The following is a 26,819-nucleotide window of genomic DNA, read 5'->3' on the forward strand; positions in this document are numbered from 1 at the left end:
CACCCCCTCATACCCTCCGGGAACTGAGACTACAACTCAGAGCCCTTGTTCAGAACACAAATCCACCCTGTCTCTCAGAGACGAGTTAGAATTTAATGAGCATGGTCTGCATGGAAATACTTCACAACAGTAGAGAGCAAGTAGTAATGTCTCTGGAGGATATCTGCCATGATACAAATGCAGACGTGATTAAAACTCCTTTCCTACTATGCCGGGAACTTTACAATCCCACAACACCTCTCAGCGCGGAGGCGCTTATTTCTTCTTCTGAACATGGGCGCAGTCATATTTCCCACGCACTATTTTGAGCTTTACCCCAGGCAAGTCCTGTGTCCTTCCACCTTCCACCAGCACAATACTGTGCTCCTGCAAGTTGTGACCTTCTCCGGGAATGAAGCAGACCACCTCCTTGCCGTTGCTGAGCCGTACCCGGGCGCACTTTCTGTTGGCAGAGTTGGGCTTCTTGGGCTTGCGAATCATGGTCTTGAGGACCACGCCCTTGACCTGGGGGTTGCCAAAGGTGGGGCCGAGTTTGGGTGTGGGAAACTTTGGCTTGCCCTTACGGTGCATCTGGTTGAGGGTTGCCATGGTGCGGGTTTCCAGCTGGCCCAGAGCTTGGGTTAATGGCCATCTCCCTGGTACGAAGGCATGAGGGAAAGCATTGATACCTATAAGGAAGAGAAGTGTCATTAATTACCACTTGGGAACAATCCGACTAATCCAAGTTGGCATCCCTTTCTGTACCAATGGTCCATCTATTCCTGTAGGAGACCAGAACAATGGTCCATCTATAATAATGCCTAGCTCTTACCTAGCACTTTTCATCAGTACATCTCAAGGCACTTTGCAGAAGAGGTTAGCATCGTCATCCCCATTTTACAGATGGGGAAACTGAAGCACATGGAGGCACGTGACTTGCCCAAGATCACTCCACAAGCCAGCGACAGAGCCAGGAATAGAACCTGGGTCTCCTGAGTTCTGCTCTAGTGCTCTCTCCACTAGGGATTATGTCTCATGCTGTGCTATCTAGTATAGCATCAGACATCCTTCTAATCCATTATCCCACCTCTTGCCATGCTAGATAGGACCGTAGTACCCTGCCTCCCAACTGTGCTTCAGAGAAAGGCATAAACCCTTGCCCAATTATTCAAATTGTGCAGCCCTAGGATTATTTCTTCCTGTTCCCTGGCTGGTTGTTCCTGGAGCAACAAAAACGATAAGCGATTTAGAACAGAGTTTCTCAATGACCAGTCCGTGTAGCAGCGCCGGTCCCGGAGATCTCTCTCACACAGTTTAGGAGGCATCAAGACAGTCCCTGGTATTGAAAAGCTTGAGAAACACTGATTTAGAAGATCTACAGGGAAAGGCTGAAAGAACTGGGCATGTTTAGTCTAGAGAAGAGAAGACTGAGGGAGAACAGGATAACAGTCTTCAAATATGTACAAGGTTGTTATAAAGATGACTAATCAATTGTTCTCCATTTCCTCTGAGGGGAGGACATGAAGGAATCAGCTTTGTTTCAAGGGAGATTTTGGTTATATATTAAGAAACTTTCTAACTCCAAGCATGGTTAAGTACTGGAACAGGTTACCGAGGGAGGATGTGGAATCCCTGTCGTTGTCTAACCTTTGCTTAAAAACCACCAATAGACCTGCCAGGGATGGTCTATTGATAGTTACACTTGCCACCCTGCCTCAGCACAGGGGGAAAGGCTAGATGACTTCTCAAGGTCCCCTCCAGTCCAATATTTCTATGAAGACTGGGAGCCAGTATAGTTGCTAAATGCATTTTTTGCATAGCAAAGCAATACAGAGCAACACTCCAGAATCAATCAGACTCAAAGTAATGAATAGAAACAGATACGTACTCCATCTCAGAGGTGGTGCCAGCAACCTCAGGAAACCCCTGCATGACATTCTCCGCATTAAAAGCTCACTAAAGCCCCAGAGACCATGAATACAAGTCCCCTGGAAGAAAGGAAAACAGGAAGTTAATATTTCTGGTGGGCAGGAACTCCAGCTACCACATTGATAGGCACGGTCTCAGTCAAGTGAGACAAGATGGTTTATGGGATTGGTAACTGACTACAGAGCGTATCATTTTAAAATCACTAGCCCAGAAGAAAAGCGAGTGAGAATTGTTACTATCTGACAGGGGTTTGTTGCTGTACGTGGCACGAGTCTGGCAAGCCTCTGCCCAGTTCCTAGGCGGAATGACGCATCCAGGTTACAAAGCTGCTCCTTTGCCAAGCACCAAACAGAGTCACAGACCCACTTTCCTAGAGCAGATTCAGATTAAGGCCTGCTGAAGGGTCCCGGGGTGCATGTGCGTGGAAGGCTTAGCCTGTTCTCTACCTGTGTGGGGACACACCTGGCCCACCACGGCTGGGAATCTGACAACGGTTTTGAAAAAGGGGGCACAGTAACGGGGGCAAGGCAGGGAGGTGGGTGTGGGATTTTTCAGCAGGACAAGCCAGCTGATTTGGGGAGGGTACAAATCCCCTACGCCCCCAAGTGGTTGGGAGGGGAAGAGCAGGATAGGCACCAGCGTGGGGAAAGGGGGGGAGGGGAGGGAACACCCACACAGGAGCGGCTAGGAGGGGACCGCGAAGAGGAGAGGAAACGGGGCCCTCTCCCCAGCCCCAGAGCAGCTGTTGGGGGAGGGGGGAGCGGCTGAAAGGCGGGGCACTAAGTGGGGAGGGGGGTGGGAAATCCTTTCCCCTCTGCCAATCACAGGGGGGGCAGCTTGGAGGAGAATGGCGAGAAGTTAGGGCACCAGCTGGGGGCGGGGGGGGGGGAGAAGAACCCCCCCCAGCCACCGAGGGGCAGCTGGGGGGAAGAAAGGGAGAGAGAGGACCGGGGGGGGGAGTTGGCAGGGGAACGGGAGGGGTCTTCCTCTGACCCGCTGACCAGGGCTTCAGATGTGGGGTGGGGGAGGGGGAGGCGTCCCCCCAGAGAAACCGGTGGGGGAGGGGCGGCGCAACCCCTCGCCGCCATCCACACTGACCTCACTCCGCAGCCGCCATCTTGCCTTGCCTTCCCCTCCTCCGCACGAGCCCTCCGCCGCTCGGCCCCGCCCCCCCCACTCTCTGATTGGCTCCGGCCGCGCCCCCTCTTGGTTGGCCACGCGGGAGCCCCGCCCCTCCACCGCGCTGGGTCGGTCAGCGCGCGGGGCACCTTGCCCCTCCTCTGATTGGCCGGGGAGAGCCCGGAGGCGGGATCATGGTGGGGAACTACGGGAGAGCGCAAGGGTCATTCCGCCCACCCGTCTCAGCCGTGCAGCGCAGCCGGGGGGGGGCGGGGCTGGGAACCAGGACTCCTGGGTTCTATCCCCAGCTCCGCGGCTGAGTCCCTGGGTGAGCTTCAGGCCACGCCCTGTCCCCCTCCCCAGGCCAGAGCTTGTCCCACTGCAGCGCGGGAGGGCGGGGAGAGGCCCGCGGGGCTGGGTCGCTCGCTGCCTGGGGAAGGCTTTGGGAGCCGTGGGGTCCAGCGCGCCCGGCCCCATCCTGGCTGCCAGGGGCGCTGTTGCCCCACGGGGCGATACCGAGGCAGCTGCCCCCCCCCCACCGCTGGCTCGGCCTTTGGTTGCCCCGGGCAGCGTCCCTGGGAGGAACGGGGCCTGCAGAGCTGTCTCAGGCGTCACACGCTTCGCCCCCCTCTCCGAGCATGCCGGGCAGCAGCCTCTCCTCCGCTGGCTTCTCAGCCGCTTGCAGCCTGCAGCTCAGGGACCTGGGGGCCCGGCTGCCTACCCCTCCTGGGCCAGGCCGCCCAGCACAAACTCGGGGAGAAGAGCTCTTCCCCCACAGCCCCCAGACGGCATCATTCAGTTACCACCCCCCCTGCAAGCTCCCGGCCGCTGCCTCCTTCTCTCTGAGCTGTGCCTGGTCCCCACCTTTCTTCCTCTCCTTGAAAGCCCCCCGCACCGCCTGCTGTTCAGGAGAGCACTTTAATCTTCATTAACAAGCTGCTTATGTCATATTCCGCGATTCCATTTCGGGACAGAGCCCTCTGAAACTGAACAGCTCATGTACGCGCTGGCCCCTCTTTTCTGGTTGGTGACCAGCTGAAAACTTCCGTACCCTTTTATTGATAAAAACAATTCAGACCAACAGGAAACCCATTAGCTCTCTCAGTAACTAACCTACCAGGGATTTCAGCCCAGGCCCATGGGATCATTTTAAACAATAGCAGCCTTGCTCCAAGTGCCACCATCCATTCCAAGCTCTCTCCGCACCAAGGGAATGGGCTGGGAGGTTGCTCAGTGTTCGGACTGTATGGCTACCTTAAGTCCCTTCTCTATCTCTCCAGTGTAAACCAGGCTTAAGACCATTGGAGTCAGCAGGCCTCATTCTTCACTCAATCATTTGAGCAGTAGGAGAATCAGAGCCCCGGACTTCAACGGGGGCAGAATTTGGGTTTTTGAGACAGGTAACACAGAGCACCAGATCCCCCAGCATCACGCCTCCAGGTCAACAGGACGGTATCCCCTGCTGGTATAAGAGAGCAAAGACACCAATGACAGGATACTGGTTTAAACCAGCAGTGGTTCTGGCCTGTCTTTACTAGTAGGGGCTAAGGCCCATCCCGATGGCTGTATGCACGACAAGGTGATGCACTGAAGGCCGTTGCTGGGCCATGTGGCAGGAATTAGACCCCAGTCCCCTAGAAAGGTCTTGCCCGTCCACCCCTGCTGGGCGTGGGTTCTGTGGCTCCACCTACAACCCTCTTCTGATGCCCCGTGATCATGCGTTAGTACAAGAGTAGACTTTGCCTTACGTCCACATCGCCCCCCCATGGGGGGGGAACTGCACCAAAGCACTGCTAGGCCCCGGTTCTGGTCTCGTAGACCTGTGTGAATTTGGAGTCACTCTTCTGGAGTCTTTCCAGATTTACACACTTCAGAAGCTGACCCTTGGTTTATGTCAGCAAAAGGCCTGAGCGTCTACCACGTCCGCTGGCTTTGCTGGGATCCGAGTGCAGTGAGAACAGACCTGAAGGTTACGTTCCCCATAAACTCCGGGACAATCAATAAGCAGCTATTTACGTTTGTCCAAGGGCTGCCCTGTATGGTATTCTCATGAGCGCTGCACTACCTGAAGCTTGCAGGAACTGGGTTCTAACCGCCGCTTCCACAGAACCATGCAATCTAACATGGGGGGACGGAGGGGTATTTTGCTCACCTGCCTGTGAATCTGGATACACATCAGACAGGCAACGCCACAGGCATCAGCTGGCAGAAAAAACTCTTCCGTTAACAGAACACACAGCGAGCTCCCAAACCAAATCTCTGCAGCTTCCAAACGGAAACGTGGCAGAGAAGATCTGACAACTTCTCCTCACGGTGGTAAAAAAAACCACCTCAAAGAACTATTTTTTTAACCCCTTCACGCTCTGATGGCACAGTCCCAAAGCCCCACAAATAATGGCACAAGCCCAGTTGTTTCCATCTTTAAAGACTTGTTGCTTCTGCTGTGCAGGGGCAGGTTCACAGGCACTAGGAACCTCAAGAGTCGCCACGGTACTCTTTTGTCCTGTGCAGGACGAGGCTGGCCGGAAAGAACGGACTGAAAAAGCGTAGGGGCATATTAATTTAAAGGAGACGCATCCCTCTGATTTGTTCTAGGACAGGAGAGGAGCTCGCAGCGGCAAATGGAGATCATCATTCTGGCTCGCGTGAGACTCGTGGAGACCCGCTCCTGGCTCTCAGCCGAGCTTCACCATGACTGTGGAGTTGGTGATCCGTGCGCCGTAGTGTCCTGCCCAGAAATGAGTGTCCTTCCCTTTGTGGAGGAAATGCACATACCGGACTCCGCGGCCGTACTGCCTGAACCAGTAGGACACCTGGGAGGGAAGGAAAAGGAACCCAGATTGATCTCTGGACTCTGTCACAAATCCATGTGCTCCAGAGAAAGTCGGGGCTACATAGACTGGTGAAGATATTCTTGCAGAGCAGGGGCTGGGCAAAACGGAATAGCCACTGTGCAGCGAGTGGGGGGTCGGAGAGCAGGCCTGTCCCACATTCCCCCCAGAGTGGTGGCCTAAGTTCCCTGTAAGGTGCTTGGCCGTGCAGCAACCTATTTAGCTCTGTGCAGGTGCTCAGGGCGTGGCCAAGGCACCCCTTCCCTAACTCAGCCACGGTCGTGGGAGGGGTGGCCTGAACCTCCCATGGCCGGGGATGGGCGCCTATTCCCTGGCCCCAGCCCCAGAGCTGCCGCAGGGAGAGAGGGCTGGAGGGAGCCCCAGAGCACCCTCCTGCATCCCAAACCCCTCATCCCCAGCCCCACCCCAGAGCCCACACCCCCAGCCAAATCCCTCACACCCCTGCACCCCAACCCTCTGCCCCAGCCCTGAGCCCCCTCCCACACATCACCTCCATATTGGTGCACATGACCAGGGTGGATAAAAATCAACGATTTAAAGGGAAAAAAAAAAAAAAAGGATTTTTTGATAAAATGCTTTTTGAGGAAAAAAACTTATCTAAAGATAGTTTTAATTAAGATATCTTTGAGCTAGAATGTATCTCATCACGGAATAGGGATTATAAATTCTAATTCTATAGTATGAGACAATATATTCATGTCATGTTTAAGAAAAGTTTTGTAAATGAACTCCAATAGTTCATGAATTAGGGACCCAATTTTATGGGGTTCCAGGGGCTTCTGTATAGATTATTTAGGTCAGAGGTGGGCAAACTATGGCCCGTGGGCCACATCTGGCCCACAGGACTGTCCTGCCCGGCCCTAGAGCTCGTGGCTGGGGAGGCTAGCCCCCGGCCCCTCCCCTGCTACCTCAGCTCGCCGTGCTGGCGGTTGGGCTGCGAGCTCCTGCCGGGCAGCATGGCTGCGAGAGCCGCCGGCCTGCCCCGGTACTCTAGAGGGCGCTGCGGTGTGGCTGGCTGCGGCCAGGCAGCGCAGCTGTCAGTCCTGGCGCTCTGAGAGGTGTGATAAGAGGGTGGGGGAGTTGGATAAGGGGCAGGGAGTCCCAGGGGGCAGTCAGGGAACAGGGAGCGGTTGGATGGGGTGGAGGTTCGGGGGGTGGGGAGGGCGGCTGGGATTGGATAGGTGTGGGAGTCCCGGGGGGCCTGTCAGGGGGGGCAGGGGTCTGTATAGGGGTTGGGAAAGTCAGGGGACAGGGAGCACGGGGGGTTGGAATGGGGGGTGGGGTTCCAGGGGGGCAGTTAGGGGCAGGGGGTCCCCAGAGGGGGCAGTCAGGGGACAAGGAGCAGAGGGGATGGATGGGTTGGGGATTCTGAGGGGGTGTGGGAAGTGGAAGGGAGTGGATGGGGGTGGGAGCCAGGCTGTTTGGGGAGGCACAGCCTTCCTTACTCGGTCCTCCATACAGTTTGGGAACCTCAATGTGGCCCTCAGGCCAAAAAGTTTGACCACCACGATTTAATCTTTCTATCTACCCAATGGGACTCAGTGCTCAGTCTAGAAGATACCATCAGAGATGCTTAGTTTTGCAGTTCTCAGACTGTGGATTTGTGTCTCCAGAGGTAACATGCTTGTTAACAGCAAACATGTTTTAAAATAAATATATAGAGGTGAGAAATAACAGGCCTCAACCCTACTGTCCCTCTGCAAATTTATGTACACACAGTCAGTCCCTTAACTCTCTCTAAGAGTGCAGTTTCAAAAAGTTCAATGAATAGAAGGTTGTTGGGGGTGGAATAGATCTGGACAAGAAGAAGTCTGGAGCTAAATGTGAGAAGGGAGAGACAGGCAGTAGAAACAAAAGTGAAACTGTTTGAGCAGCATATTCCAGAAGTCTTGAGGTCTTTCTGAGTGTAGCCTTCGTTGATCTGAGATCTACCATACCATTCTCTCACTAGAAGGGAAAACCTATAATGGCTGCAGGCCATAAAAGAGACCCAATTTGGGTCTCATCTGTCTCGGAGTTGTGAAGAATATGTATAAAACAACCAACAAGAATGCACTTTTATGTAGAAATCCATGATTAACTGGAGTCTTCCTGACTAGTGAGTTAAATCATGATTTAAATCAAATCCACCCTGCACATAACAAAATTCATTCCGCACATGGGTGGGAAAAATTAGAGGGAGCGCTGATGGTGACTCCCGTCCCACAGGTCTGGGCCCGACTCCAGCCCCTTGCAGAACTCAGAGGAGCCCGCTAGGGCAGTGGTCCCCAACCTTTCTTGTGGGAATAGCATATTGCACCCGCAGGCACCGAGTTGGGGACCCCAGTGCTAGAGCGTCATGAAACACGAGTCTCCGTGCACAAGTGGGGCCATTCCTGCCTCCTTCCTGGCCCTGGTGCAGCTGGATACAGAGCTTTGCTTGCCGAGTGGAGCAGGCAGGAATAGATTTGGGGTGGGGGTGGGGAAAGAGGGGCTGAACGCCCACTAGCCCTAGCCATCTGTCACCTGTGGTGGGCTAATGGGTAGAGGACTGGATGTCAGGAGACCCGTGTTCTATTCCTCTCTCTGCCGCCGCCGCCACCTGCACCTCCGCTCCTCCATAATAAAACCTACATAATTTTATAAATTACGCCCACTTCATCCCTACCACTTTTCAATGGTAGATCTCAAAGCGCTTCATAGTAGATCTTGGTATGGTTATCCCCCTTTCCCAGGGGAACTGAGGCACAGGGAGGGGAAGTGACCTGCTCAAAGTCAACCCAGTGGCTGAGTCGGTTCTAGAACCCAGGCGTCCTGACTCCCTGTCCCTTAATGTTCCCAGAGAGCTGGCAACGGAGTCGGCTCACATGGTGATACCGCGCGTCGTTCCACTGCTGTATGGGATCGGGGTTGGCCTGGAATTCAGCAATTACAGTTCTTCCGTCGGCAGCCAGGAGCTTGACGCAGATGGAGTATTCACAGCCACAGTCTTCCCGGGCGCCCCACCTGGGGGATGGGAGCAGACGTTGGGGAACAAGCAAGAGGGAGACAGGACACAGGCCCCCGAACGTAAAAGGTAACAGGAATCCTGGGAACACACATAGCCAAATCCAACACATGCAGCACCACCGGGTTTTTGGTCCCCATCAGTTAGGGGATTTGCACCAGCAACTTAGCTCCAAGCACGTAACATCCTCACCCACTGTTCTTGTCTAGCCCAGCAACTTCAGGGCAGCCCGTCTATGATCCTAGCCAGCAAGTCCGAGAACAGACGCAACCTGCGAATATGCATTTGATGCAAGCCCCAACCAACAGTTGGGCTGGAGAAACTCACTGTTAAAAACCCAGCCCTTCTCACTGCTTTAATTAAGGGCTAAGAGGGCTCCCAACCCACATCTCTGGGTCCTCCAAGGGGACCTCCAGCAAAAAAAGAGATCAAAGAAGGTTCAACAGGCCTGATATTTTTAAGGTTTAAAAAAAAAAAAAAAAACAACCACCCCAAAACAAACCCAAACCCTTTGATTTTGAGGCACAGGTGGCCCCTATAACTAGAAATAAAGGAAACTGCAGGTGTCTTATTTTGGACATCAGAAATCAGGAGCAAAGACACAAACCCATTTCTTTCAGCAGGAGACCATTAAGGCCTCTAGGGAGAAGAGGGTGAAACTTACCAATCGGAGATGTAGATTTCCGGTTGGTAGTTATCCAGCAGTTCTTCCCACAACCCCTGCTTTAGAAGATCTACGAGCTGCGATTTGATGCACCACCTACAGAGGGGAAAAGGAAACCCTAATGAGATATTGCAATCGCACCTAACTGAGATCAGGGCCACATTGTGCTGGGCGCTGCACAGACTCTGTGGACACTGGGGGGGAAAAAAAGAGTATTAGTGGACAGGTGTTGAAATCTGACTGTAGCTAGGGCAGTTGTGGTTTTAACATGTTGGCAGGTCAAGATGAACTCTAGGAGGAGACAATCGCTGTCCCAAAGAGTTCACGGTGTAGACACAGTGGACAAAGGGTGGGAGGGGAAACCAAGGCACAAACAGAGGAAGTAGTTTTTGCTCAAGGTCACAGAGCAGAGCCAGAAACAGAGCTCAGGTGTTCAAGCCTCCGGGCACTCCCGCAGTACAGCTCCCTGTGTAGACAGGCAACGCTGCCATAAGCCATGATTTGAACTCATGGGGTCAGCTCCCGCAGTGCAAATAATGTCTGCTATAGGAGTTTGCTGGGGCAGGGGCAGCTACACCTGGGGCTGGAAGCAGGGCAAATCAGCAGTACAGAGAAGGCCTCGTAAATCTGGGGGGACACCGTTCCCAGTTCTCCCCTGCCAGACACCTTGGGTTGATACCGACACCTGGGTAGCGTGTGTTTGTGCGTGTGTCATGATAACGCAAGGGCAGCACAGAGTCAGGGCCTGCATCTGATCTTGGTTATACTGCTGCAAATCCGGAGCGACCCCCCTGAAGTGACTCCAGATTTACTTAGGGCTTGTCCACACTGGCAAGTTTCTGCCCAGCAAAGCAGGGTTTTGCACTCAAACGGAAGACGTGTACACGCTGCCAAGCCACTTTGTCCGCAGAAACTCCGCAGTTGCAGCGCTGCAAAAAAACCCGTAAGGCTATTTGCACAGCGCTCTATGGCCAGTGTACACACTTGATGGCTTTCTGTGCTGTAACTGGCTTCCGGAGCTGTCCCATAATCCCTCAAGTGACATCCCAAGGTTCCCCCCTTTCCCTGCCTCAGGGCTGGTTGCTTTCTGCCACTGTCTGAACTTAGAAGATAGCATGCTGACACACTCTCTGTCCCCCAAAACACACACACAGTCTCTCTCCCCCCGTCCGTCCGTACTGTAAAACTGAATCCACACTGGGGGCTTCTGCTAGCACCGCTCTCTTCCCAATACCTGACCGACAGATCTGCGCCAGCAGGAATCTGTAGCGTAGCCCTGGCCTAAATCCAGAGCCACTCCGGAGTTACTGGTGTGTACATATATTTGGGACATGACAGTACAAGCTGCAGGGCAGACTCAGGCCTGGCACCTCTGGGTCTCATTTATGCTGGGTCGATCCAAGTGACTCTGGATTCATAGGGGCACACGCCAGACCAGGACCGGACTGGCCTTTGGAGAACGGGTAGCTCTCTGCCGCACACAGAAGCTGGGGGGCAAACGGGAAGGCTCAGGGGATAGACTCACTGAAAGGATGAGACAAAGCAGGTCTGGGCCGGGGCGTCCTCGACTGGGCAGCGGTTCTCTTCCACCATCCAGCCATTGCCCCCATGCTCCACGTGCCAGTGACAGAACTGATCTGTGGGAAGACGATGCGTCAAGAGAAGGGGGGGCAAGGTGTGGTGAAAGCTGGTTTGATGGGGTGGGGGACGACGCCCTGGTGGGCACCCATTCCCAGGGGAGGGGGAGGAGTGGGTTAATGTGGCTCTCGAAAATAAACCGGGAGAGAAATAAATATCTGGGAGGAGGGGTTGCTAGGGAGGAGGGAGACTCCCCCCCCCCATTTCCTGACACCCTTCCTTCACACCTGCCAGACCCCCAGGTACCTTTTTGCCCCAGTGCCCTCTCATCACCCCCTCCCTCACCAGTGATAATTTTCTCCCCTTCCCCCACTCTGGTGCGCCTTCTCCTTTGCCCCCCCCCCATGCCACATACCCCTCCCCATATACACACTCCTCAGTGCTCCCCATTCTCCTCCTGCTCTCCCACCTGGTTCCCCCTCCTCCCATGCCCTCTGCCCTCCCCGTGGTACCTGGCACTGTCAGAAGATAGGTTACTGGGAGAGATGGACCATGGGTCTGACCCACTATGGCCATTCTTGTGGCGTCCCCTGCCCTGGACTCTCTCCGCCCCCTTCCCGTGTTCCCACCTATACCTCTCCCACAATCCCCCCTCCCTCCCCTAATCCCCCCTTCCTCGCCCCCCATAGTCCCACAATCCCCCCTCCCTCCCCTAATCCCCCCTTCCTCGCCCCCCATAGTCCCACAATCCCCCCTCCCTCCCCTAATCCCCCCTTCCTCGCCCCCCATAGTCCCACAATCCCCCCTCCCTCCCCTAATCCCCCCTTCCTCGCCCCCCATAGTCCCACAATCCCCCCTCCCTCCCCTAATCCCCCCTCCTCGCCCCCCATAACTCCCCCCATACTCCCACAATCCCCCCTCCCTCCCCTAATCCCCCTCCTCGCCCCCCATAACTGCCCCCATACTCCCACAATCCCCCCCTCCCCTAATCCCCCCCTCCTCGCCCCCCATAACTGCCCCCATAGTCCCACAATCCCCCCCTCCCCTAATCCCCCCCTCCTCGCCCCCCATAACTCCCCCCTCCTCGCCCCCCATAGTCCCACAATCCCCCCCTCCCCTAATCCCCCCTCCTCGCCCCCCATAACTCCCCCCATAGTCCCACAATCCCCCCCTCCCATGGTCCCCTAATCCCCCCCTTTCCTCGCCCCCTCCCCTAATCCCCCCCTTTCCTCGCCCCCCCAATCGAGTCCCCCCCATCCCTCTCCCACGCCCCCGGGCTGGCACCCACCCTGCCCGCAGGGGTTCCGGAGCAGGTTACGCCCCAAGGGCTCCAGCAGGCAGATCCGGCTCCACCGCGGCGGGAGGCAGAGGCGGGCGGCCGCCAGGGTGGCCCGCAAGCCCGGCCGCCTCTCGCCCTGCAGCCGCCACACCGTGGGCCCGTCGAGGAGGTCCCGCCAGCGGCGACACACCAGCCGGCAGCGGGTCACCAGGACGGGGCCCGGCACCCAGCTCAGGATCAGCGCCAGCAGCTCGTCCGGCAGCGAGTTCGGGTCCGGGTCCAGTGGGGCCGGGGGAGCCCGGCTCGCCGCCTGCCCCATGGCCGGGGGTCGGCCTGGCTAGCTCAGGCCCAGCTACCGCTCCTCGCTGCATCCGCTCATATGATCCCCGGCCCCGCCTTGGAGCCGCCCCTGGCCTCGTTTACACGGCTGCAAACTGAGCACCGGATTCTCCCCCGCTCTCGTTCACATCGGTGCAAAGCGAGCACCGGATTCTCCCCTTGCAACCCGGGGGCTGCTTGGAAGAGGATGCGGGAAACGCCCCCAGGTCCGGCTTCTCCGCTCAGCCCAGCTGCAGGGTCTGATCGCCGGCTGGTGTAAATCGGCGTCGTCCCCAACCCGCACTGTCCCTCCTCCTGTACACACTCCTCAGTGCTCCCCATTCACCTCCTGCCCCACTCCCCCGCACAGCGCTCTCCCACCTGGTGTCCCCCCCGCACCTGGCATTGGCCACTGTCGGAAAACTCCCAGCCCCCCTGCTCTCCTACAGCTGGGGAGAGAACCCAGGAGCCCTGGCTCCCAGCCCCACCCCGCCTCTAACCACGAGACCCCGCTGCTCTCCTGGAGCTGGGGAGAGAACCCAGGAGTCCTGGCTCCCAGCCCCACCTCTAACCACTAGACCCCACTGCTCTCCTAGAGCTGGGGAAAGAACCCAGGAGCCCTGGCTCCCAGCCCCACCCCCAACCACTAGACCCCACTGCTCTCCTAGAGCTGGGGAAAGAACCCAGGAGTCCTGGCTCCCAGCCCCACCCCCAACCACTAGACCCCACTGCTCTCCTAGAGCTGGGGAGAGAACCCAGGAGTCCTGGCCCCCAGCCCCACCCCCACCCACTAGACCCCACTGCTCTCCTAGAGCTGGGGAAAGAACCCAGGAGTCCTGGCTCCCACCCCCACCTCTAACCACTAGACCCCGCTGCTCTCCTGGAGCTGGGGAGAGAACCCAGGAGTCCTGGCTCCCAGCCCCACCCCCAACCACTAGACCCCACTGCTCTCCTAGAGCTGGGGAAAGAACCCAGGAGTCCTGGCTCCCAGCCCCACCCCCAACCACTAGACCCCACTGCTCTCCTAGAGCTGGGGAGAGAACCCAGGAGTCCTGGCCCCCAGCCCCACCCCCACCCACTAGACCCCACTGCTCTCCTAGAGCTGGGGAAAGAACCCAGGAGTCCTGGCTCCCAGCCCCACCCCCAACCACTAGACCCCACTGCTCTCCTGGAGCTGGGGAGAGAACCCAGGAGTCCTGAGCCCCCAGCCCCACCCGCAACCACTAGACCCCACTGCTCTCCTAGAGCTGGGGAGAGAACCCAGGAGTCCTGAGCCCCCAGCCCCACCCGCAACCACTAGACCCCACTGCTCTCCTGGAGCTGGGGAGAGAACCCAGGAGTCCTGGCTCCCAGCCCCACCCCCAACCACTAGACCCCACTGCTCTCCTGGAGCTGGGGAGAGAACCCAGGAGTCCTGAGCCCCAAGCTTCTTTTCCGGTGTGTGGCCTTTGCCGCCCGGCAGCCTGGGCACATGCCCTGACCCAGAAGTGCGGCTCTGCCTCCCTGCCCGGGCTGGCCGGCTGCCACCAGCCCATGGCTCGCTCGGTGCTTCCTGCGGGCTGACGTCCTTCCGCCCCTGCCCTGCAGCACCTGCCGGGCGGGCGGCGGAGGGAGCCGACCGCAGCCGGGGCAGCCTGGTGCGTGCATCGAGCTGACCGGGCTCAGCCCTGGGAGGACAGCGCGGGAGCCCTGGCCCTGCGGGCGGCTGCGGAGGAGCGAGGTAAACGCGACTGCGGGGCTAGGGAGACCCCTGTACCGGCAGGGGTGTGTGAGCGAGTGGTTAGAGCAGGGGGGGAGCTGGGAGCCAGGACTCCTGGGTTCTCTCCCCAGCTCCAGGAGAGCAGCGGGGTCTAGTGGTTAGAGGTGGGTTGGGGTTGGGAGCCAGGACTCCTGGGTTCTCTCCCCAGCTCTAGGAGAGCAGTGGGGTCTAGTGGGTGGGGGTGGGTCTGGGAGCCAGGACTCCTGGGTTCTCTCCCCAGCTCCAGGAGAGCAGCGGGGTCTAGTGGTTAGAGGCGGGGTGGGGCTGGGAGCCAGGACTCCTGGGTTCTCTCCCCAGCTCTAGGAGAGCAGTGGGGTCTAGTGGGTGGGGGTGGGGGTGGGGCTGGGAGCCAGGACTCCTGGGTTCTCTCCCCAGCTCCAGGAGAGCAGCGGGGTCTAGTGGTTAGAGGTGGGTTGGGGTTGGGAGCCAGGACTCCTGGGTTCTCTCCCCAGCTCTAGGAGAGCAGTGGGGTCTGGTGGTTAGAGCAGGGGGGCTGGGAGCCAGGACTTCTGGGTTCGATCCCCAGCTCCGGAAGAGCAGTGGGGTCTAGTGGTCAGAGGCAGGGTGGGGCTGGGAGCTAGGACTCCTGGGTTCTCTTCCCAGCTCTGGGAGGGGGTCTGGTGGTTAAAGTAGGTCAGTGTTGTTGACCTCCCAGGGCTTGTTTCTATTCCTGCTGTCTCACAGACTCTCCACGTGACTTTGGGCAAGTCCCTTGCTACGTGCTGTGCCTCAGTTTCCCCACCTGCACAAATGGGGTCAATGACACTGAACCACCTCCATCGGGGTGGGGGTGGCTGAGAGCAGCCAAGGAATGATTGATGATGTCATCAGCACCGAAACTGGTACCCAGCAAATTGCAGAGCCCAGGCATGGAGCTGGGCCCTGCCCCAAGGCATCTGCAGTCTGGCTGCTGCCATGCGTGGGAATGCCACAGTGGGGTAGAAAGCTCCCAAAGCTAGAAATAGAACCCAGGAGTCCTGATTCCCAGCCCACACCTCCTGCTCTAACCACTAGATCCCGCTCCCCTTCCAGAGCTGGGGAGAGAACCCAGGAGTCCTGGCTCCTAGCCCCCCCTGGTCTAACACAGCACCCTGACCTAAGAAACGCCAGTTCTTCCTTCCTCGTTCCCCCCCACCTCCGTCTCCGCCAGTCAGGTCAAGCTGGCGTCTCTGCCGGCCTGTGCCCCGTCCCCTCCCGCGAGGAATCCCTGAGGTGGAGCCATCCCTCGGTGCTTCTCCAATGACTGATTTCTTGGGCCTCGCTAGGTTCTCCCGTCACCCCCTGGCTAAGGGAGCTGGGGCTTTAAGGCCAGGGCAGGGGGCAGTATGTGTGTGTGTGGGGGGGGGGGGCGCTGGTATCTCCCTGGCACTGTTCACTCCGTGGTTGCGCAAGTCGTCCGTTTGCGAGGTTTCCCATCTGGCACCGGCCGAGCCCTTAACTAATTGGGGTTCTGGGCAGAGTTGGGGGGCAGGATGGCTGGTGTGGGTGGCAGCTTGGGTAACAGGGTCTGCCTCTGCTCTGCTCTCAGGTTCGCCTAGGAGTGGGACTCTGGGCTGCCCGTCCTGGTGGGTCAGCGTGGTGCGGAGGGGCACCTGCTTAGTGCCACGGGGCGGAGCCAGGAGCAACTGGCAGGGGAGGGGCAGCCGGTGTCTGCCTGGGGCTTGAGGTGGGAGGGAGAATTTTGGTTGCTGTCCCAGGGCCCCCCATCCCCCTTCTGCCAGGGCTCCCCAACCCCTCCCCAACAGACTGTATCCCCCCAGCCCCCCTTTGTGAGGGCTCCAGGGCTGTTTTTACAGGCATCCCACGCCCGGTGCTGAGATGCAGCTTCCTCTGGGGTGGCGTGTGTTGGCTACCTATACAGGGATCCACCACAAGGGATGTGTTTGTCCCCTGCAGCCGGCTCCCCAATAACTCTGCTCCTACACCCCATCAGGGAGCCCCAGAGCTAGCTCCCCCAGGACCTCCTCCTAGCCTCCCCACTAGGAGACACCCGGACCCAGCTCCCCCTGACCCCTGCTCCCAGCCCTCCATCTGGGCCCCCCGAGATCCAGTCCCCCATCAGGGTCCCCCCCTAACTCTGGGAATTTGAACTCTGCCCCCCAGGAGCTGTCTGGCCTCACCGCTGACGTATCAGGCTGCGGAAATCAGAGCCGCGTGGCGCTGACTCAGGACCACAGGAGGATCTGACCTGCTCACAGGCCACCACCCCACAGCTTTCGTTTCCCCATCCCTCTTCCACACGGCTGGGAAGAGCAGGGCGAGGATGGGGCTGCACGGCTGGCTCTGCCTGCTCTGCCTGGTGCTCCCCTGGCTGCTGTGCCAGGGCATCCGCCGCACCCAGCCCGAGCAAGTGCATCTCTCCTACCCAGGTGAGGCTGTCGGGGCTCCGCCTCCTGGCAGGGGGACCGAGGGTGGGGCAGACTGGGAGCCCAGCTCCACTGGGTTATTGATGTTTATATCACCGGGCCTGGGGTCCCCAGCTTTGGGAGGGGAGTGGGGTCTAGTGGTTGGTAGGGGGAGTTGGAAGCCCAGACTCCTGGTTTCTATCCCAGCTCTGGGAGGGGAGTGGGGTCTAGTGGTTAGAGCAGGGGGGCTGGGAGCCAGGACTCCTGGGTTCTATTCCCAGCTCAGGCAGTGACCACTTTGTCTGGCTTCAAGTGAGTCCCTTCCCCTCTCTGTGCCTCAGTTTCCCAACCCCCTGCAAACACTTCCCTGCCTCAGTTCCAGAGTGCTGGTGAGATGGGGGAAGGTTGAATCAGTTTCTCAGGCAGATTCAGCTCCTTGGAAACCAAGATCTGGCTCCAGGCCTGGCCATAGGCCCATCCATGCCTGGCCGGAGGGTTGGAGCCAGAGGCTGGTTCTGGGGCAGGGTAGAAGTGTCTGGAGCCGGCTCAGTGTGTAATTGGCCCTTGTAGCACCTAGACAGAGCCGGTGGGAGGGAGAGGGCCGGCATCCCGGGGAAGACTCGGGCTCCGAGCGCTCACCAGGCTGTTCTAACCCCGGCAGGCGACCCCACCGCCATGACCGTCACCTGGACGACCTTCGACCCGGCCGGCTCCATCGTGGAGTTCGGCCCAGAGCCGGGCGGGGCCTTCACCACCTCCGCCAAGGGCCAAGCCAGCCGGTTCGTGGACGGCGGGTGGTTGCACCGTAGCATGTTGATCCACCGGGTCACCCTGCGGGGTCTGGCTCCCGGGCAGCGCTACGGTAAGCGGGGGCCCGGCCGCGGCTCCTCTCCCGGCAGTGGGCCCCGCACACTGCAGACTTCGTCCACGCCAAGCCACGTCCACGCCACCAGACTGAGGGACAGAGACATGGGGGCAGGGCTCTAGAAAGGGGCCCCCACAGGGAGGGGGCGCAGCAGGGCCGTTGAGACCTGGGGATATGCACTGATGGGGCGGGGGGGGGGAGGGCGCGTGCCCGGCCACCCGGCCACGCTCCCTGACGCCTTGTCACGCTCACGCGTGCCCTGAGACACGCGCGCACGCTGATAGGCGGGGCACGCACACAAGCACAGTGTCCCCCAGCAATATCCACCATCACCAGGTCCAAATCTGCCTTGGGCCCAAATACACCCCCACCCTGAGCACCCAGCCATGCACACTCCCCAATCTCTCTCTTTCGCACACGCGCACACAGCTCCCAGCTAGTCCGATCCACGTGCACACAGCCCCCGGCCGTGCAAACTCTGCTCTCTGTGCAATCACGTGTGAACACACATAGAGCAGGGCTCATCCCCTCCAGCAGGGAGGGAGGGAGGGACGGACGGACACACGAGAAGCAGGTGTCTGTGGTGACCAGATGTCCCGATTTTATAGGGACAGTCCCGATTTTTGGGTCTTTTTCTTATATAGGCTCCTATTAGCCCCCACCCCATCCCGATTTTTCACACTTGCTGTCCGGTCACCCTACAGGTGTCTGAGTCTCTCCCTGCTCTTCCCCTGTAGCTTATCGCTGTGGGAGCCCGCTGGGCTGGAGCCGGCCCCACAGCTTCCGGGCTCTGCCGAATGGCACCGACTGGAGCCCGCGTCTCGCTGTCTTCGGCGACATGGGGAACATCAACCCCCAGTCCCTGCCCAGGCTTCTGCGCGACACGCAGCTGGACATGTACGACGTGATCCTGCACGTAGGTCGGTGTCACGCCGTGCTCCCCCAGGCCCTGGGATTGGGGCTGGAGAAGGGATGGGCTCAGGGGGCGGGGAACGGGACACGGGGCCTTTTCCCTCTAGTGGGCGCTGGTGATCCAGCCCCAGGGCAGGAGACTGGCTGGCTCGGGGGGGCAGAGAATGGGACACGGGGCCTTTTCCGTCTAGGGGGCACCAGCTCCCATCCCATCCATGTCAGGAATGACCGACAGTCATCCCCATCTCATGACTGTTGGTGCCCCCGGGAACGAACTCGCTGGGTCCGTGTCCAGCTCCTGGGATGGCAGGGCCTATGTCCCCCAAAGCACTGCTGGGGGCTCTAATTGCCCCCCTCGTTGGGGATGTCAGCCAAGGACTAGACTCACCTCTCAGCAGGGCCGGCCAGAAGGGGGGGGGCAAGTGGGGCAATTTGCCCTGGGCCCCGCAGGGGTCCCCACGAGAGTTTTCGGCGGCACTTTGGCGGCGGGGGGGGGGTCCTTCAGTGCTGCCGAACACACCCGGGGTGAAGGACCCGCCACCGCTCCTTCCGCTCCGGATCTTCGGCAAAGTGCCCTGAAGACCCGGAGCGGAAGGACCCCCGCCGCCGAAGATCCCAGGCCCCCTGAATCCCCTGGGCGGCCCTGCCTTTCAGCCCTCGAGAGCACCCCTCTCCCCTCCAGGGGTTAGAGCAGGATTCAGAGGGCATCAAGCCAGCATCGTCGGCTTCAAATGGGGGGGGTAACCTCAAATCTGGGTAAAATCTGCGCCCAGGCTGCCCCCTGCCCCCAGGGCAGAGCAGCCAATTCACTGTGATCCTCTTGTCTTTCCCAGGGGATTTTGCCTATGATATGGACCAGGTAAATTCTGTATCCATGCTGCCTCTTTCGCCTTCGCTTCTCCTCCGGCTGTGCCCCATCCTGCTCCCCTCCATGTCTGGGGGGCTGGCCCCACTCACTGGTGTCTCTGCAGTGGAGATCTAGGGCCATCGCTGGGAGGGGGTCCCCCAGGAGAAGGGGCTGTGTGCTCATCTCCAAGGGTTTCTAGCAGAGATGCTTGTGCCCCCATGTATGTACATTCACCTGTGTGCGTCCCACCCAGCCTGTATGGGTATCTCTACCCTGCATGCCTCATGGACTCAGTGAGGTTTACAAAGCTGCTCCAGCCCTGGAACTAACCCAGCTGGCAGAGGCTGGCACGTGGGGGGTGGGGGTTTGATTCCCGCACATGGCGACTTGCCCAGGAGGCTGGTATTATGAGCCCAGGCCCATGGGAGATTGGAACTGCTTCGGGATGTGCCAGGGAGCTGCGTAGCCTGCGATGGGAATTGAAGCAACGATGCGAGGCGGGTTGGCCCCGTCCACCCCACGCCCCATCCGTGCCCTGGTGGCCATGTATGCAAACGCACACACGTGTTTGCATTTGCACACGGATCTGCCCACCCGCTTCCAGGCATGTGGCCCTCCAGCCACCCGGGGTACACGCAGCCCCCAGGCATGTAAATGTACTCTGAGGGTGCAGCGTTCCCAGGTGCCTCGGCTGATGCGACTGTCTCTGGGGTGTAGTGTAATGCCATGGTCGGAGATGCCTTCATGCGCAAGATCGAGCCCATTGCCGCATCGGTACCGTATATGACATGCCCGGGGAACCACGAGGAGAAATAGTGAGTGGGGGGAATTTGTTGCCCTGGGAACCTCTCAGCCTGCGGTTGGGGTGGGGAAAGAGGTGGCGGAGCCGGAGGTGTCTCCATCTGCTCCCAGGGGACGGACTAGGAGTGGCAGCTTAGAGGCCAGGGTGAGGGGTGCATTAGGGATGCTTGAGATGCCGGGCTGGGAATTGGAAGGGTTAAATCCACCCCCGCACACACACCCCCACTGCAGCCCCTAATTGTTCTTCCCTCCCCCAGCAACTTCTCCAACTACCGTGCCCGATTCAGCATGCCCGGTGACACGGAGGGCCTGTGGTACAGGTGAGCACCTCACCTCGCCCCCAGGGGGCAGCATTCCAGCCCCAGGTGCCCGACCCTGGCAGAGGTGCAGAAGGATAAGAACACCTGGGGCAGGACTCTCTGGGCCTGGCCGTACTTGGTTAGAGTGTGTGTGTGAGGGGGTTGGAGGGCGCCTGGGTTCTATCCCAGCTCTGGGAGGGGAGTGGGGTCTAGTGGTTAGAGCAGGGGGCTGGGAGCCGGACCTCCTGGGTTCTATCCCAGCTCTGGGAGGGGAGTGGGGTCTAGTGGTTAGAGCAGGGGGCTGGGAGCCAGGCCTCCTGGGTTCTATTGCTCCTACTGACTCACTGTGTGTGTTGAGGGGCAGGCTGCTTCCCCCCATCGTGTGCCTCAGTTTCCCCCCAGCATAGCACAGGGCTCATCCTTCGCCTTCCCTCCCTTGTCACCATATGATTCTGCTTCTCTGCCCCCCGAGCTGGGACATCGGCCCTGCCCACGTCATCTCCTTCTCCACTGAGGTGTATTTCTACCTAAACTACGGTCGCCACCTCGTCCAGGAGCAGTACCAATGGCTCGAGAGAGACCTACAGGTAGACACGCCCCCAAACCCCCACCCCCGGCTGCCACCCGCCCAGACTTTCTCGCTCACAGTCTCTCTCTCCCCCCGGCGGCACGGCAGGAGGCCACGCGGCCGGATCGGCGCCGGCGGTTCCCGTGGATCGTCACCATGGGGCATCGGCCCATGTACTGCTCCAACAACGACTTAGACGACTGCACGAAGCACGAGAGCATCGTGAGTGGGGGGGAGCCGCTGTGGAGGAGAGAGGGGGGATGCTCTCGCACCCAGCGGGGAGGGAGCCGAGTGGGGACCTGCAGACTGATCCAGGGAGGCCGTTCCAGGGGGCGGGGGGACCTCGCTGGAGGGCCTTAAGGAGAGAATGTGGGGCAACCCACCAGGCCCCCCGCCAGCTGCTGATTCCCCTCTCCCCCCCGCTGTCTTTCTCCTCAGGTTCGCCGAGGGCTCCCCCAACATCAGTATGGCCTGGAGGACCTGTTCTATAAATACGGTACCCGCTGCCCCTCACCCCCCATCCCTCCAGCCTCCCCCGGCAGCACCCCCTAGGAGGGAACCTGGGAAACTCCCCCTGCAGGACATGCGCTGGGGCTGTCAGCTGGAGCCCCGGGGCGATGGGGGGAAGGGTGGCAGAGTGGCACCAAGGCGCTTTGGGGGCTCACGCCGACCAGGACGGGCTTCTGTCACTTTCTGGGTGTCTCTGTGTCATGCAGCCCTAGCCCAGAGCCCTGCCACCAGCAGCCGGTGCGTAGCGTGGGGATGAGCCAGCCTGGGTACCGATGCAGGGAGACCCCCAACGGGCCTGAGTCTCCCCTGCTGGGCCCAGTCCCTCTCCCCGGACACTCCCGACGTCAGCGACAGAGCCCACACCCCAGGGACTTCGGGCCCCCAGCACCTTTCTCAGCTCTGGCCTCGTGCGCCCCCCCAGGTGACGGGCACCTCCAAGGACTTCTCTGCTTCTATCTCCTATTGTCTCTGTTTCCAGTCCCACGAGGGATTCCTGGCGCCGCAGGCTCTGTCCCCCGTCATGCTGGTTAAGGGGCCTGCCCCCCTCCCCACCCACTCGTTTAGCTTGATGGCTTTGGTTGCTTTTTTCATCGCCCTCCGAGGTCTGGCCTTGCTCAGTTTATCCCGCAGGCCCAGGCAAGCGGGTGGCATAGCATTACCTTCTGTAGGGCAGGCTAGGGTTAGGTACCTGCTTGCGTAACTCCTTTTTGTGCCTGTTCCCAGCCCACCTTTCTCATTCTTTGTACAGTATGGACTCATATGAAGGACCAGCGGGTCCCGGTTGGTATATGATCCCTTCCACGTGTTCTTGTAGAGACACAGATTATGACAGTTCGGGCAATGAATATTTCTTTCCCTGTCTCCTACCCGGACTCTCCCGTGATTCACCTGGGAACATGGGCTGAGCCCCACACCCTATCTCTTAAAGGGCCGGCTCGCCCAGCGACAGGGCCCCAGGGCAGAGCATGCCTAGGCCACCAATTCAGCCATGGGTCTAAGATCCAGTGGCCAGAGTCCTGAGCCAGTGCTGTCCTCTCTTCACCAGGTGTCGACCTAGAGCTGTGGGCCCATGAACATTCCTACGAGAGGCTGTGGCCGGTCTACAACTATCAGGTGACTCCTGATTGGGGTGGGGGTTGCGGGTGTCTGGGGGGGGGTCTCTCCGGGGTCGCTGTCCAGCCTGATTAGGGGATTGAGTCCAAGATCTGAGTCTGAAATGACCCCGTCTGCCTCCCCCCACTGCAGGTCTACAACGGCAGCACCAAATCGCCCTACACCAATCCCCGGGCGCCCGTCCATATCATCACCGGATCGGCTGTAAGTGACAGCGGGTGCCCGAGCCTGGTAGTGTGGCGCCCAGCACGGGCCGATACCAGCCACCACGGGCCCGCCTCTGCTCGCCATGCGAGTCAATGGTGAAACCGCGGCCGGGCGTCTCTGCCCACGATTTAAGGGCCTGATCCCGTTAAGCACCAAACACCACCTGAGTGGTGCTGAGTGCCCTCAGATCCCATAGAAATTCAGTGCGGCGCTTCCAGGATCGGGGCCTAATTTAGATGCCTGTTGGGGGTGTTAGTTTAAGGGCAAGAGTACGAGGAGTGGAGCTGGGCCTGATCCTGTCTCAGGACAGTCCCGCGGCGTGGGGGTAGGGCAGGATTGGGCCCCAGCTGCCCAGGGGATGGATGGGTTGGGGTAAGAGGCTCCATGAGAAGATGGAGGGATCGGGAGAGGAGGCGTGAAGCTGGGAGCAGACTGAGAAGAGAGAAACTGAGGCATGGGCAGGGCAGTGATTCGCCCAAGGGCACCGGGGTCTCCATCCAATGCTCTATCTGCTAGGCCACGTTGCCTTGAAAGGGATAGGGGGTGGAGGGATTGATGTGCAGTGGAGGTGGGGCTGAGGCAGTGGGAGGAGGAGTTTAGCTGGGAAAGAAGCTAAGATGTAGCCCTGCCCTCTTTCTCCCCCCTGCCCCAACATGGTCATGCAATGGGCTCTGCCCCCCTCCATCCCCCGCAGGGCTGTAAGGAGAGGCTGGACTGCTTTGTCCCCTACCCACGAGAGTGGAGCGCCCTGCGCATCAAGGACTACGGCTACACGCGCCTGCAAATTGTCAACCGCAGCCATATCTGGCTGGAGCAAGTGTCTGACGACCAGGTATGGCATGGCCGGCGGATGGACCCCCACCTACGCCCACCCCGTCCTGCCCGATCCGATCCCTACCTGGGCTGGCTCAATGTGCATTGGACTGTGCAGTGGACCCATTGCAGGGGTATCTGGGCACTGAACATTAACCACTAGACCCCACTTCCCTTCCAGAACCAAGGATATAACTCGGGCGTCCTGACTCCCAGCACCCCTCTGCTCTAACCATTAGACATCATTCCCCTCCCACAACTGGGGAGAGGACCCAGGAGTCCTGCCTCCCAGCCCCCGCCTCCCGGCTCTACCCACTGGCCCCCTCTCCCTCTGAATGCTACCATCCTGCCATAGCAACCTCTCCCTGAATCTCAGCTGGCACCCTTGGGGTGTTACCACGAGGCAGTGGCAGAGAAGGGAAACCCTGGGGGTAAAGCAGCGCTGAACTCTCCTCCAGCCTAGGGTGGGAGAAGTCTGGAGCTGGGCGGCTCTGGAGAAAGGCACAGGAAGCATTTGGGCTTGTCTAGCTCCAAGCGGATATAGGGGGCAAGCAGAGAGGGGTGGCGGGGTCTAGTGAGTAGAGTGAGGAGTGGGGGCTGGGAGTAGGTGCTGAAGGCTTTTGGGAATCTGGCTCCTGTGTTGCGGGAGCTGGGTGGGAAGCCGGGCAGATCCCTGCTGTTTTGGTCCTTCTAACTTCGGTGGGTTCACACTGGAAATGGGCCTGAGCCATGGAACCTCCCAGAGTTCTCACCACCTCTCTCCAGAGCAGCCTAACATTGAATTCATATCCTCAGGGTCTTGACTTCCAGCCTTCTCTCCTCTAATTGCTAGACCCCATGCCTCTCCTAGCGTTAGGAGTAAATCCAAATCCCTGTAGCTGCGGTTTGCTAAACATGGATGTTTCCTTTGTTAGAAATGTGATAATCAACTTCATTTGAATGCTTAATCGGTGCTTCAGATTAAGGGGGCTGCAGGGGAAGGGTTTAGTGAAATCCAGAATGCGGGTCTGGTGGAGGGGAAATAGCTCTAGAGAGCTGGGGGGATAAGGCACATCTTCATGCCACTGGGGATATATTGCAATCCCATCCCTGCCACCAGTGTGAATGTGTCACGGAGTCACTGAGTGATGCTCTGGAACTGCCCCTAAGAAGCCAGGCAGGACTCTGGGGCAGCCTCCTCTCTGTGAGCAGCCTGTCTCCAGGGCAAGCAGCTCACACAGCTTCCACCTTCCTGGGGCTGACCTCGGAGCATTCAGCATCCCCGTCCACACCGTGCGCTTCCCGCAGTGAGTCCGCTCAGGCGGGGTCCTGGGGAAGCCAGAGGGTCCTGCACCCCAATTCCACAGTCAGACGTGATTCTCAGCCAGCCAGTAAAACAGAAGGTTTATTAGACGACAGGAACATGGTCTAAAACAGAGCTTGTAGGTACAGGAAACAGGACCCCTCAGTCAGGTCCATCTTGGGGGGCAGGGAGGCCAGAGCCCCATCTGGCCTCCCTCCATTTCCCCAGCCAGCTCCAAACTGAAACTCTCCAGCCCCTCCTCTGGCCTTTGTCTCTTTCCCGGGCCAGGAGGCCACCTGATCCCTTTGTTCTCCAACACCTTCAGTTGGCACCTTTGCAGAGGAGGGGCCCAGGCCATCAGTTGCCAGGAGACAGGGTGTCGGCCATTCTCTGTGTAGACACCATCACACTGGCCCCCTAGGGCTCTGCCACAATCACACACCCTTATCCCACCACCTGGATACTTAAGAACTGCATCGGGGAAACTGAGGCACCCACACAGTATTCAGGGAAAACATTAAGAACATTCCCACTTCGTCACAGAATGAATCTTGCCCCTTTGTGGTCCCAATTCATCCCTCCCGTCCCCATTCCCAACACGTTGCCATAGACCCGCCCTGGGTTCTGAGGCTCACCATGAAGCTTGTCTTGGGTTCTGAGCAGTGGAGGAACATCCCCTGGAGCCACCCCTGAACCTGAGTCCTGGTTTTGTCTTTCAGGACGGGAAACTTGTGGATGGGATCTGGCTCATCAAGGAGTTGCATGGCCCCAAAGCTTGGCTTTAGCCCGGCAGCAGGCACCCAGCCCTGAGTTGAGCAGAGGGACTGCATCCTTAGGAAACTCTGAATTCCTCGCTATCTGGCTGGAGTCAGAGCTCCCTGCATGGCTACAAACTAAACTGATCAAATCCAAAGACCGCTCTTGCAGGCCTTGATGTATGGCACTGGAAGGATACGTCGGACCCTGCAGCTGGGTCTTTATAATGGTGAAAAAGCGCTTTGCTGCAACTGAGCGTATTAGGTCTCAGAGCACTTTATACGGGTGGGGTTCTGTCTGTGTATTCCCAGTTTATAGATGGAGAAACTGAGGCACAGAGACAGGAAGAACATTGACCAAAATCTTAGATTTAGGGGTCTTGCTTTCCAGTCTTCCCTTATCACTAGATCCCATTCCCCTCTCAGAGTCAGGAATAGAACCCAGGAGTCCCCCCTGCTCTAACCACTACACCCCACTCCCCTCCAAGAGGCAGGAGCAGAACCCTGATTCCCAGCCCCCCTGTTCTAACCACTAGATCTGCCCCTCGCATGTCAGGAATAGAACCCAGGCATCCTGACTTCCAGTCCTTTGTTCAATCCACTGGCCCATTCTGCCTCTTAGGAAAACCCCCCCTAGATCTAAAATGTTCTCTAGCCTTTGCCCGGGGCATCTCTGCTGCTTGACTTCTTCTGGCTCTCAGACTGTGTGCGGGGGGAAGGGGTGCTGGGATCTGATGGTTTTCTTTCCTTATTTGTTCTTTCCTCCATGAGCTGAGCCTCCGTACCAGGCTTTCTCCCCTGCTGCTAGTTCCTGTAATGCAATAAGCCCTACACGGAGCTGCAAGGCGGCAAGGGATGGGGCTAGATTTGCCTTTCGCCATCAAGCATGGCCCATGGTACATCTCTGAGGTTCGTTGTATGATCCTTAAATCTTCGAGCTACACGCTGGGTCCTTTGTACTGATGCTTTGGAAATTAACAAAACAAAATCAAGCTCAAAAGGTGTGCGATGCTCATCTCCTTCAGACGGCGCTTGATTT

The 26,819-nt window shown here is 58.7% G+C and overlaps 3 protein-coding genes across 4 annotated transcripts; 1 reads left to right on the forward strand and 2 right to left on the reverse strand.

Annotated features, from left to right (window-relative positions):
• Nucleotides 1-74: 74 nt before the first annotated feature.
• Nucleotides 75-3,098, reverse strand: MRPS12 (mitochondrial ribosomal protein S12). Its single transcript, XM_084612766.1, has 3 exons — nt 3,007-3,098; nt 1,868-1,967; nt 75-668 (listed from the first exon to the last, which is right to left on the reverse strand). The coding sequence occupies exons 2-3, from the start codon at nt 1,923-1,925 to the stop codon at nt 256-258; spliced, it is 471 nt and encodes a 156-aa protein (XP_084468892.1). The 5' UTR covers nt 1,926-1,967; nt 3,007-3,098; the 3' UTR covers nt 75-255.
• A 968-nt stretch (nt 3,099-4,066) lies between these two features.
• LOC311512015 (F-box only protein 27-like) lies at nt 4,067-13,013 on the reverse strand. Of its 2 annotated transcripts, XR_014709379.1 has the most exons (6): nt 12,396-13,013; nt 11,055-11,166; nt 9,530-9,625; nt 8,726-8,864; nt 5,180-5,840; nt 4,067-4,489 (listed from the first exon to the last, which is right to left on the reverse strand). XR_014709379.1 is itself a non-coding variant. In XM_084612997.1 (5 exons), exons 1-5 carry the CDS (start codon nt 12,703-12,705, stop codon nt 5,703-5,705), a joined length of 795 nt encoding a protein of 264 aa, XP_084469123.1. In that variant the 5' UTR covers nt 12,706-13,013; the 3' UTR covers nt 4,067-5,702. The 2 variants fall into 2 exon arrangements, 1 of the variants encoding a protein (XP_084469123.1); XM_084612997.1 differs by having other exon boundaries at nt 4,067-5,840.
• A 1,265-nt stretch (nt 13,014-14,278) lies between these two features.
• On the forward strand, nt 14,279-26,768 carry ACP7 (acid phosphatase 7, tartrate resistant (putative)). Its single transcript, XM_084612323.1, has 14 exons — nt 14,279-14,424; nt 16,567-16,832; nt 17,470-17,670; nt 18,411-18,593; nt 19,419-19,444; nt 20,150-20,247; nt 20,491-20,553; nt 21,005-21,119; nt 21,209-21,322; nt 21,539-21,596; nt 22,656-22,723; nt 22,856-22,927; nt 23,625-23,762; nt 25,745-26,768. Exons 2-14 carry the CDS (start codon nt 16,727-16,729, stop codon nt 25,808-25,810), a joined length of 1,308 nt encoding a protein of 435 aa, XP_084468449.1. The 5' UTR covers nt 14,279-14,424; nt 16,567-16,726; the 3' UTR covers nt 25,811-26,768.
• Nucleotides 26,769-26,819: the final 51 nt, after the last annotated feature.

This window comes from Lepidochelys olivacea (assembly GCF_965140295.1).
Source record: "Lepidochelys olivacea isolate rLepOli2 genome assembly, chromosome: 23".
Lineage (NCBI taxonomy): Eukaryota > Metazoa > Chordata > Testudines > Cheloniidae > Lepidochelys > Lepidochelys olivacea.

Coding starts and splice junctions, on each gene's coding strand:
- MRPS12 (XM_084612766.1), bottom strand. CDS start 1,925: ATGCGGAGAATGTCATGCAGGGGTTTCCTGAGGTTGCTGGCACCACCT. Junction 669..1,867: donor GGCACCACCTCTGAGATGGA/GTACGTATCTGT, acceptor TCTTCCTTATAG/GTATCAATGCTTTCCCTCAT.
- LOC311512015 (XM_084612997.1), bottom strand. CDS start 12,705: ATGGGGCAGGCGGCGAGCCGGGCTCCCCCGGCCCCACTGGACCCGGAC. Junction 11,167..12,395: donor CCGGAACCCCTGCGGGCAGG/GTGGGTGCCAGC, acceptor GTCTTCCCACAG/ATCAGTTCTGTCACTGGCAC. Junction 5,841..8,725: donor ACGACGCGCGGTATCACCAT/GTGAGCCGACTC, acceptor CTTCCCTCCCAG/GTGTCCTACTGGTTCAGGCA.
- ACP7 (XM_084612323.1), top strand. CDS start 16,727: ATGGGGCTGCACGGCTGGCTCTGCCTGCTCTGCCTGGTGCTCCCCTGG. Junction 19,445..20,149: donor TTGCCTATGATATGGACCAG/GTAAATTCTGTA, acceptor TCTGGGGTGTAG/TGTAATGCCATGGTCGGAGA. Junction 21,323..21,538: donor GCACGAAGCACGAGAGCATC/GTGAGTGGGGGG, acceptor CTTTCTCCTCAG/GTTCGCCGAGGGCTCCCCCA.